Genomic DNA, 11,497 nt, shown 5'->3' on the forward strand with positions numbered 1-11,497 from the left:
ACCCCAATAATCGATACCACACTTTTGGAATCCATTCAATATTTCACCAATCACACTAGGACGGAAAAATAATGTTATGAACCCTCAAAGATATTGATAAAGTAGTCCATCAAAACAGTGGACCGATCCATGAAATACCGGTCTTCTCAAAAACATTAAAAGAACTTAGAAGGAGGCAAAACAAAATAATGAATTTTTCTCTTTCTAGTTTTGACTTCTAAACCTAAGTTGACTTTTACTATTTCATCACCCTATAGGACTTGTAATTTGTCAAGTTTGTGTGTTCACACATATGCACAGTCAAATTAAAAAAATTCAACCCCTTTATAGGATCTAGCATAATAACGTGAACAAAATTGATACTAATGTTCAACCAATTTCGGTGGTTCAACACTTAAACTCACCAAATCAACTTGCCCCCTAAGACCCCCATATTATAATTTTCCTAAGTCTTAGTTAGCTATGATACAAAACAAAGGATATACTATACTCTTTGAATGGCATCTCAACTATTTGTATCTTGCACTCAGCACACTCTTAAGCTTCAATCATAAAATAAGCAACCCTTTTTTGCCACGTGTCAAGCACAAAACTATTGCCGACGGAAAAACCTGAACCATCCAAATTTGGACACGTTTTCTAGACAGACTTGAGTTGAGGAATTGTCAACTCTTAAGAGAGGGAGAGAGGGAAAGAGAGAAATGGATAGAGAGTTAGCGCCAACCAAATTAAGTAGCCAACCAATAAAGAGAACCTTTTTCAAAAACCAAAGTCTCACATCGGAATTACACACATGTATATATAAATAACAAACTATAGGACTCTGCATTATTCACCATAATATTCTTAGTCCTTTTCTTATATTCTTCATTCCAAATTTCTTGCCAAATATGGAGTGGAGTAGAGGACACACTATAGGCCATGGATCCTCAGGCACCGTATCTATAGCCACCCGCCGTGACGGCTGCCGTGTATTCGCCGTGAAATCATCGGAGCTATGCAATTCAGAATCTTTACAAAGAGAACAGAGGATTTTATCTTCTCTATGCTCTCCTTATGTGGTTAATTTCAAAGGGAGTGACATAACCATGGAGAACAACAAGCTCTACTACAATCTCTTCATGGAGTACATGCCATTCGGAACCCTTTCCTCGGAAATTAACCGGCACGGCGGCCGGCTCGATGAGGCAAAAATTAAGACCTACACAAGGCAAATTGTGCAGGGGCTAGAGTATATACACTCTAAAGGGTTGGTACATTGTGACATAAAATGTTCCAACATCTTAATTGGCACCGAAGGCGCCAAGATTGGTGACTTGGGATGCGCCAAGAGTGTCGTCGATCCGCGAATCAGCGGCACTCCGATGTTGATGGCGCCGGAAGCGGTTCGGGGAGAGGATCAAGGGTGTGCTAGTGATATTTGGTCACTTGGGTGCACCATAATTGAAATGGCTAAAGGTGAAGCAGCGTGGCCTAATTTGTTGGACCCATTTTGTGTTCTTTATCACATTGCATATTCCGGTGAAGTTCCTGAGATTCCATGGTTTCTATCTGAAGAAGGTAAGGATTTCTTGGGGAAGTGTCTAAGGTGGAATCCAGAAGAGAGGTGTACCGCTACTCAACTTCTTAATCATCCTTTTCTCGGAGAATTCAATTCCAAGGTGGAATCAAATTCAACATCGCCAACAAGTATTCTTGAGCATGGGTTTTGGAGCTGTGTGGAAGAAGGTTCTCACACAACAAGAACAACAAGCCTTGGGGATTTGCCACCTGACAGGGTTAGAATGTTGGGTTTGTGTTCAGAGGAATCATGTTGGGCATCATGGAATGATGATGATGATGATGGGAACTGGATCACAATTAGAAGGAATGAGTGTGACTCATGGGGTGAAGGGGTTTTTGGTAATTTTGGGTCAGAGACAGCTTCTAGTAGTAATGGTGGTTTGGATCTGAAGGAGTTGGTGGAAAGCAATGTGAGTGGTAGAAATTGTAGTAAACAATAATAATATCATTTGTAGCGATGGTAGTGTTGTAGTTAGAAATGTAAATTCTGTTAGATTTGTTATGAATGAATGATTTTTTTTTCAATGTGTTTCATACTTAATTTGTGTTTGTTTTTATGGACATAATACAATATGACATTAAAATAGAGATAATAGAATAAAAACACTAAAAATTATTTTTTTATATATTATGTTTAGATGCAATGTACAAAATACTAATATAATGTCCTGTATTATATTTGGATATATATAGATAAAATTAAAATATTATGTACGACTAAAATAGTCATATGATTCTAAATTTTTTTGCCTCGTATAACTAATTTAACAGAGAAGGAGAATATGTAAAAGTACAAGAGATTACAAGAAGAATTGGTTTGTGAATCAACAAGTTAAAAATGATACTGAAATAACAAAATTAAGAATAAACAAAATAACATAACTAGAAGAGTGAATTAAACTTCCATTGAGTAAACCTGCAGTATCTCATAAAAAAGAGGATAAACATCAAGAAAGAAGGAATTATTAAGTCAAGTAAGAAATTCTCTACAAAAAGAAAAGAGTACTTGAGAAAAAAGAGAGAAAAAAGAAGAACAGAAATAGAAAATTGAAAGGGCAGGGAGAAAAGAGCACCTTTCTATCAACGATGTTGTATAAAAGAAGCTCAAATTAGAGAAAATAAGAAGGGATAATAGTGGAATAACAAAAAATATCTATGGACAAAAAAAAACTCATAAAAAAAATCTGTGGCTATCTTTTCAAATTTTTTGTCTATTATTGTCTTTCGTTTCAAAATAGATACAAAAATAAAAAAAATTGTCCTGAAAATATAATGGATCAATTTAGATCATTTGTAGTTTTTATATATTAATAGTTTTATTTAAATAAGAGTAAATTCTAAGAGAAGTAATTTTCTTAAAACTTATTTTCATATTTATTTAAAAAAAATTATCCTCCACAAATGACTCTACGTTATAATCAATTCGTACTTGATCAACTCTACAAATGAATTTAGAAACAATCCAACACGGATTTTGGACATAAAGTTTGATAGATGATGTTCTGGCCTTATTCAACCATAGACCAAACAACATTTGTTGGTAGCCCTTTAAAAATGGAACACTTTTTTACCTCTCCGGTGAAGAAGAAAAAGAAATTGAATTGGGATTTAAAAAGGAATGGGGAATGGCAGGTCCCAGTTGGTTGCCTTGGTTTTAATCCCTTTCCTAAGTGCCCAAAATTTGTTCTCTATTATTTGCTTTAGTTGTTGATTCCTATGGTCTATGGACAATGAAGCATAGGGAACCAAGGTGGCCACCATTTAGAGCAATGTGTTTCTCTGTCTTTTGTTGTTGCCATTTGCTTTGTCTTTTTCTTCTTACCCTCTTTTTTAAACCTATTTTGATAGATTAAGTGATTTCCATCTCTTGGCAACAAAATCATACGATCTACAAACGATAAAATATCTCACAGATTTTATATATACAGGTAACATTTTTTACAATTGCAGGCGTTTCAAACATTTAATGTAAAATAGAAAATGCAACAACTACAATGTTAGGTGTATGTGTGCATGTGGATCCATAAAAGAGCAAGACAAGTTGTGAGAAGCAGTGGACTTGGCAGGGTTTTGGTAAACCGCCACCATCTTATATGAAAATTTCAGAGGCTAGAAAACCAAAGTCAATCCAACCATAATTCACATTTTGAATCTTCTAGAGCTTCAATTCAAGAGAACTCTGATCTGGTCAACAAGGTATTCAACTTCATTCCCTTGCACTGTTGTAATGATATGATGTCCGATTTTCGAAGCATCTTTGTATACTACTGGCCATAATAAAAATAATTATTTTTCCAACTGTTATAATGCTTCGTTATTTCTTGTACTTATTAATTAGCTTCTATTTATAGAAAGGTTGCAATACTATACAAAAACGTGAAAAAAGTGCATGGAATGAGATGAAAGTATGTTTGACCATTGATATTGTTAAAAAATGTGAAGTAGTTCATTTATCAATAATTATTCTTTTCGTGTAATACTATTATTATTTTTTCACCATCCGATACATGTTTCTTTTAAGTATATCTTATAGAAAGAGTTTCAAGTGTACCGGAAATACCACTGTTTCAATTGTTTTAATCGTTGATCTGAATTATAAAAAATATATATAATATATATTAATTAAAATCAACGATTAAAACAACTGGCACACCAGTATTCCCGGTACACTTAAAATTTTTCCTATCTTATATTCTATATAGGCATGATTGTGGTTGATCCTTCTCAATCGCAAGTGTTAACTGCTAATTCATAATCCATAATACTTATTATTACATGAACTTCTAATTTTTTTGGTGACTATATGAACTTCTAATTTAATAATCTGTATTTAATTATACAATTTTAATTTAATTTTTTGATTGACAGTATTCCTGAAACGGATGGATGTTGACAAAGAAATGGAATCAATCAACGTAAGCTCCAAATACACTTGTGGTCAATTTGCAAGTATAATTATAGGATTCGAATGATATATATTGGAATATATGTTAAGATTATTATTAATAGATAGAGATAAGTAATTTTTTTCGTCTCTGACATTTTTTTGTTATTAAAATCATTTTCAACCTTTACAAACACTTTAAAATCATCCTCCCCTTCATCAACGAAATTTTTCGAACACATTTATCCTTGAGGTTATTACCGGTAGTTAAACCATTTAATGATTAAAAAAATTAAGTATTTTTTTATTAATTGGGGTTTAATTAAAAAGCTCACCCCCAAACCAAAATCATAAAGCGTGTGCTAGGGTTCCAGTGCAGCTATGGCTTCGAAGAGCTCAAGGTCATCTCGGACCAGAGGATCTGCATAGAAGAGGGGGCTTTTTTGTGGGCATAGTGAGAGGTCGGTGCTGCGAATTTCGGGAACGAAAGATAACCCAGGTCGACGATTTTGGGGCTGCGTCTACTATGAGGTGCGTTTATGTATTTTTGTTCTCAGCTGATGTTAACGCTTTGTTTCTGGACACTGACTATGGTGGGATCCTGTAGGTTAAAAAAGAGTGTCAGTTTTTTCATTGGGCAGACCCAGAAACTGAAACTGAAAATTCGCAGGTTGCAAGGTTGAAGAGGAAAGTTGTAGTCCTGAGAGCAAACGTGAAGGCATCTGAGTGGAAGTTGAAGGTTGTTGCAGTGTTGGACATGGTTGGGTGGGTTAGTTGTTTATTTTTCTGGCTGCAAGTTTTGTTGAATCACAAGTAGGGTTTACCTTATTTGTTGCCTTTGAAAATGGGTTGATGAAAGTAGGGTAGAAAATAGGGCAATTTTAGTTAGGATGTACTTAGGCTTTGAAATCTACTTTATGTAATTAAAATCTACTACTGTGGCTGGATAGAATTTGTGTTAATAAAATTGATTTTTGTAGGTTAGTCTATGTGTATGTAAGTGATGGTGTGTGTCTGTAATTTCATAAGAAATTGGTAATGAAACTGGATCTGGTTGCCTAAAATTATGATTGAAGAATTGTGTCAACATAAATGGTAAACTATGACCTGATTTAATAATGCATAATATGCAGTATGCAATACTTGCTCAACATCAGAATGAAACCAGAAGCAGATACATTAAAACATAACTATGTGACCTGATTCATTAACAAGCATATGTGTCATTGTTTTCTTAGATGACAGTTGGACCAAGAACAAACCAAGAGTAACTTTGTTTACTTTTACACAACATTAAGCATAAACAGTATGTAATAAGTTGCAACCAAAATGAAATCTCACAAATATAGAGTATAATCAACTTAGCTCTACATTAAGAAGCTAACAACTTAATTAGGAGCTAAAAATTCTTAAAGTTTTTTCCAAGCTCTTGGAGGCAGTTTTGCCATCAGCCTCAACTTTCTTGGAAAAACATGTAGTGCAATGTTGACTGAAGGAGACTTTGTTCATAACTAGTTGGCTTGAGCTGGATGTACCCTTCTCCTTGGCAACTGGTGGTGGTTGTGTTGAGCTTCTGATGGGCTTCATCTTGGACCTTTACTGGGGAGTAGCTGCTGATGTTGTGTTGGGCCTAGATGCATGTGTTGTGGGCTTGGGGATGGGTTGGGATGACTTGGACCTGATTATGGGTATTGTGCTGGTGGCTAGTTGGGGCTGTGATGATGATTTTCTTGCGGATTGGACCTCTTCCTCCCTCTGGTAGCAGATTGCACAGCAGGTTGTGAAATTGATCTCTTCCTTTTTCCATTAGTTTTCTTCACAGCAGATTGTTTAGGTGGTTGGGCCTGCAATACAACAAGAATGATGCAAATTACATGTAGCAAAAACATTTCAATAAAACCCTAATATACATATGGTGAAATCAACTTACAGGGAGGGGGTGGGTTGCTGCATCTTCCTCTCTTGTGACCTGATACACCACAGTTTGAGCACCTCTAGATCTGCCCCCTCCTAGACAAGTGAGTCTGGCTTCTAGCCTCTGATTCATCAGGTCCTCTCTTCCTCTTCTTTACTGGTCTATGACTAGGCTTCCGATAGGGTGGTGGCATGACATCATCAAAGTTAGTGTGCTCCCACAGATCTGGACCATTGAGAGGGTTGATTATCGAATCATAGCACTTGACATAGGCCTCTCTCTTGTAGCAGTTATCCACATATGAATCCATATCAAGACCCTTGAAGTTGATGCAGCTGATGGCATGTGTGCATGGAATTCCACTTAGCTGCCATTTCCTACAAGAACACTCACGAAGAGATAAATCAACAGCATATTTGCTCAACCCATTTACAACCTCATATGTCTGTGCAGCAGACCAGTAAGGCCTCCACTTACCGGCTGACCTACCTCTTCTCTCTATCTTCTTCCTAATTCGAGGTAAAATTATTCCATTGAACTTTTGAATTCTTTTTCTATTAACAACACATCTACTCATCAAGTACACCCTAATTTCTTCTAGCATAGTAATAATGGACTTTTTCCTAGACTCTAATATTGCACCATTAAAGCTTTCACATATATTGTTTACAAGAGTATTGTATTTGGAATGGAAGTTAAACTTGGACCTGCTCCAAAATCTAGGAGGAATAGAATTGAGATGCCTGTGAGCATCCACATTGACCGTTCGGACCACTGCCATGTCTCTCTCCCAATCCTTCCAGTGTGTAGCCTTTGCACACCTCCACATCAATTGCTTCAAGTGCAGTCTCGAAAACTTTTTTCTAAAGTTGCTATAGAGATGGCGTACGCAAAATCTGTGATCTACACCTGGGATTATTTCATCAAAAGCGGGCAGTAAACCCTAACAAAGGAGGTAAAATTGTTCATGCATAAGTATGTTATTAGTTAGAATTAATTGAGTCAAAGAATTCAATTTAACACAATTATTGTTTATCTTCTGCTGATCAGACATGAAGGTTGCTCTGTCAATTGTCTCATACCCGAAATCATGAATTAGCAGCTTCAGAAATCAGGTCCAGGTATCTTTCGTCTCTGACTCTATAACGGCAAGGCGATAGAGAGCATTTGATCATTAGTGTAACACCCTACCACACAAAGCTTTACGCTTAAGTTGTAAAACAGAGGTGATGTGGTATTACGACCTCTAAAATAAAATAAGTATATATAATAGCAGAAGAGTTATAATATACTAGGAGCCTTGAAGGATAGGGGAAATAAAAATCGTGAGATAAAAGCGCAACGCTCAAGGAACGAGTTAACTTGCATGCTAAGAAAACCGTAACTGTCAAACATAAGATAACAGAAGTAGGAATAGAGTGCCAAAGATACAAAATAACAAGCTCCCAACTCAGCCTGTGAAGTCAAGACTGGCCGGAAAATATTTACACATATATACATACATATCCAAAACCCAAAAGTACATACACACAATCCTGCCTCTCCATAAACCTCTAAGAGGATCAAAAAGGACAAGTTATAAGGAGAGAAAGCTAAGTACATATATATACATCACTGTACAACAAAACTATACAACAACACTATCCAGTAACCCCTCCGCTTTAAGAGTCCAGACGCCTAACGAGATGGCTCCCGACCTGCATCTGAAAAACAACAACATAGTATGGAATGAGAACCGGAGGTTCTCAGTATGGTAAAGGTGCCACACACATAATATATAAGGTCCTGGGAATGCCAGAGGCAATCCTAGAACGCCGACACTCAGATTGTAGAGCTTAAAGTATTAAACAGAAGCCATAAAAGGTGGTTTCCTAAAAATATTTAATCCTAACTTAACTTAACCTTAAATCTAAGTCCTATACTGCCATTCCTCCATACCTCCAATTCCATCATGCATTTTCACAGACAAAGAAACAAATAAAGGCAAACACAAGAAAGTTACAACTACTGCAGGTAACAAATACACATTTAGCATGGCAAATACAGATAGACACACCCAATTAGAGCACAAGCAAGTAATTCAAGTAATATGCATATGATGCATGCCTGTCCTATGGCTGATGAGGCTCATCTGTCGGTTATCCAGCCAACCCGACAAGTCTGAATTGTCCTTAGACTGTCCCCCGACGTGCATCCCCAAGAGTCTATGCATAGATTTTTCTCAAATAATCAATATTGCTCAATGGGGGTAACATTCTCGGGAATTTATATAGTGCCCGGTCACACTTACGTCGTAGGGTCAATAGAGTATCGAGTTTTCAACCTGGTACACGTGGTGGCAAGCCACGACACTTAATCCAGGGAATCTCGTATCTCAGATTATTCAAATTCATAAGCCATATAAATAATTCAATTATAATTCCTCAACATCCACATCATTCTCAATTGCATCTCATTCATCATCATACATTAAACATATTCAATCCTTATCCTTCATTATCACACCTCCCATTCCGTCCATCAATAGTTTCAATTCAAAACATAATTCATTCTTTTCTAAGAATCAAACTTCAAACTTAAAACATACTCACTTTCTTAATAACTCAAAATCAAACCATATAACATTTAAATCTAAATCTCTTTTAAATAATCATCTAAACAAAATCTCTAATTTTTTATAAAATTTCGGCAGCATCTCCTCTAAAACTCGGACTTTGCCACCCTTTTCGGGTCCAAACCTGCTTTCTTTTCAATTCAACATACCCTTCCTCATCATCATAACAATCACCACAATAAATCTACTTCAGATTAACAATTATATTCATACAATATTCAAATCCAACAACCAAAATTCAACTAAGGATCATAGTTCACTAACCCTAGCCTTCTAACACATAATATCTCAAATCAATAATTCACCAAATCATTAGCACTAAACCAACCATGTTCATCAACAATAACATTCACCATCCAAGATTAATAACTAATTATCCAATAAACTTCAACCAAATATATTCATCAACAAATTACTAAACATTAAACATACACCTGCATTCCAACTTATCCTATGGCCGTTTAGCCTAAGTTTTCACAGAACATTATATATTAAATACAAGAAACCTAAACCATACCTTAGCCGATTTCCACGTAACAACCAAAGCTATTTATTCAAAACCAAGACAGCCCCTCAAAACTCAACTAATCCGCTTCCTCCAAGTTCCAGTATTCACAATTTCAAGCTCCAATTATTTATTTTCAACCTAATACACATTCATAATACACATATACCCAATTTAATACTCAAAGCTCAAATTTAATGAAATTAAAATAGAATTATCGTATCCTCACCTTACCCAAGCTTCACATAAGCAAGAGTGAACGTTTCTCTCAAGCTAATTGGATCCTAAAACATCAGAAATCAAAGAAATTCAATATTCCCACTTAAAATTCGAAAATTGGGGGAAGATGAAGCTGAGAGTGATTAAACAAGTTACCTATGAAATTGTTCCAATAGAAATGTAGAGCTCGACGCGGTGAACGCGTGGCCGCAAACGGTGCGGCGATTGGAGCTCGGACGGAGAAGTTACGGGGATCGGAAATTTACGTTGGGGTTATGGGATATTTCTCGTTTCTCTTCTCCCTGGAAGCTGAAAGCTTCGTTGCTGCAGTAATGAGGGAGAAGACAAAGCTGGGTTCATTTAATAGGGCTGGTTCGGTTGAACCGACAGCCCGGTTCGGGTCCGGTTCAACCGGTTCGATCCTTTCGGTCCATTCTTGGACCGTTTTCTTCGAAATTAGTGTCAAAATTCTCGTTTCGATGAGCTCTACCCTATTTTGATATAATATTCGCATTTCTAATCTTCCTTATTAAAAAATAATTTATTAACTAATTATCTACTAATTTAACCGGGGTTTACAATTAGGGTCCCAACCTATAGCAGTTAACAGCTGTCCCCTTGAGGTGTCTTGAGAAAGCAGCCATCTAGCTCAATGAACTTCCTACAATGCACAAAGCTTTTTTTGTAAGCCTCTAGGCATACATAAACTCTTTGAAATATGCAGAAGTTGTTCAAGGATGAGTGTTGCTGCTCAATCTCAAAATCAGGGGACCTCTGTACCTTGAGCGTCACTGATGATCCTGGATTAGCACGTAGCAACTCCGAGCAGTAATCAGCAATCCTCTTGTACTGCTTCTTGTACTCTCCTTGTATATCATCTAACGCAGCTTGTCTTGACCTAGCTGCCATTGAGGTTGTAACTGTCAGATTCCATTTCCTTTGTGCCTTGTTCACCAATTCTTTTATCTTAACCTTTGGATTATGTTCCACCTTCTTCTTAAAAGCTCTACTCAACCACGAAGTATGCATTATCCCAATCCTATGCGACTGGCTACAGGTATGCTTAAGGTTCATGGACCGAAGCTGCCAAATTGCTTCCTCACTCATCTTAGCAGTTGACAAATGAATTTTTGCCGGTATAGAAATTATCAAATGATCAATCGTAGTATAGTCTAAACCGGCGCAAAATCCTTCATCAAACAAATCTACAATCTATATCCGAGAGTACTAGTCTCCCGAGTCGTTCTCCCTTGGAATTGCCAAAGTGTGCATCTTATTGATTTAGTAAGCCTTGTTGGGATTCTTTGAAGGTTTTAGCAAAGTAATGAGGAACAAACAATCAATTATCAAAAGACTTGGCTTAGGGTTGGCACTAGAAATTCTATCCCTATAGTCCATTCAATGTTGACAACAATTAGGCCTGGCTTCATTTAGTTATCCCCTAGGTATAGAGGGAGGTCAAATGAAAGCAATCAACTTGAGTCACAAGTCCTAGCTTCACCTTATGGGAATCTAGCTTTAGTGCACTCCAAGCCAACTAACAATCCCTAATTCCAAATCAACTATTGATACAACTATTCAACTTCTTCCAAGGACCAAACCCTATGCCAAGTGTGAAAATTCTACTCCATAGCTAGTGTTGTCATTTTATCAAACATGTGATGAGCAAGAAGGAAAGTCATAGTAAAATGAGATGAAAAGTCGAATTGAAAGTATTGCAACACAAAGATCTAACAACAAGTCTCAAAGAGTAGCAATGAAAATCAAATTCTCAAAATAGAGACGAAATCCAAAATT

The 11,497-nt window shown here is 36.5% G+C and overlaps 2 protein-coding genes and 1 long non-coding RNA gene across 3 annotated transcripts; 1 reads left to right on the forward strand and 2 right to left on the reverse strand.

Annotated features, from left to right (window-relative positions):
• Positions 1 to 709: 709 nt before the first annotated feature.
• Positions 710 to 2,088, forward strand: LOC112737512 (mitogen-activated protein kinase kinase kinase 18). The gene has a single exon (XM_025787445.3). It carries the CDS (start codon positions 891 to 893, stop codon positions 2,001 to 2,003), a length of 1,113 nt encoding a protein of 370 aa, XP_025643230.1. The 5' UTR covers positions 710 to 890; the 3' UTR covers positions 2,004 to 2,088.
• A 4,353-nt stretch (positions 2,089 to 6,441) lies between these two features.
• On the reverse strand, positions 6,442 to 7,143 carry LOC114924963 (uncharacterized). The gene has a single exon (XM_029291198.1). It carries the CDS (start codon positions 7,141 to 7,143, stop codon positions 6,442 to 6,444), a length of 702 nt encoding a protein of 233 aa, XP_029147031.1.
• Positions 7,144 to 7,747: 604 nt separating this feature from the next.
• LOC140177874 (uncharacterized) lies at positions 7,748 to 10,035 on the reverse strand. The gene is made up of 4 exons (XR_011869415.1): positions 9,857 to 10,035; positions 9,711 to 9,765; positions 9,494 to 9,622; positions 7,748 to 8,065 (listed from the first exon to the last, which is right to left on the reverse strand). It is a non-coding gene; the product is annotated as an uncharacterized lncRNA (long non-coding RNA).
• Between the last annotated feature and the right edge of the window lie 1,462 nt (positions 10,036 to 11,497).

This window comes from Arachis hypogaea, chromosome 13, assembly GCF_003086295.3.
Source record: "Arachis hypogaea cultivar Tifrunner chromosome 13, arahy.Tifrunner.gnm2.J5K5, whole genome shotgun sequence".
In the NCBI taxonomy this organism is placed as follows: Eukaryota; Viridiplantae; Streptophyta; class Magnoliopsida; order Fabales; family Fabaceae; genus Arachis; species Arachis hypogaea.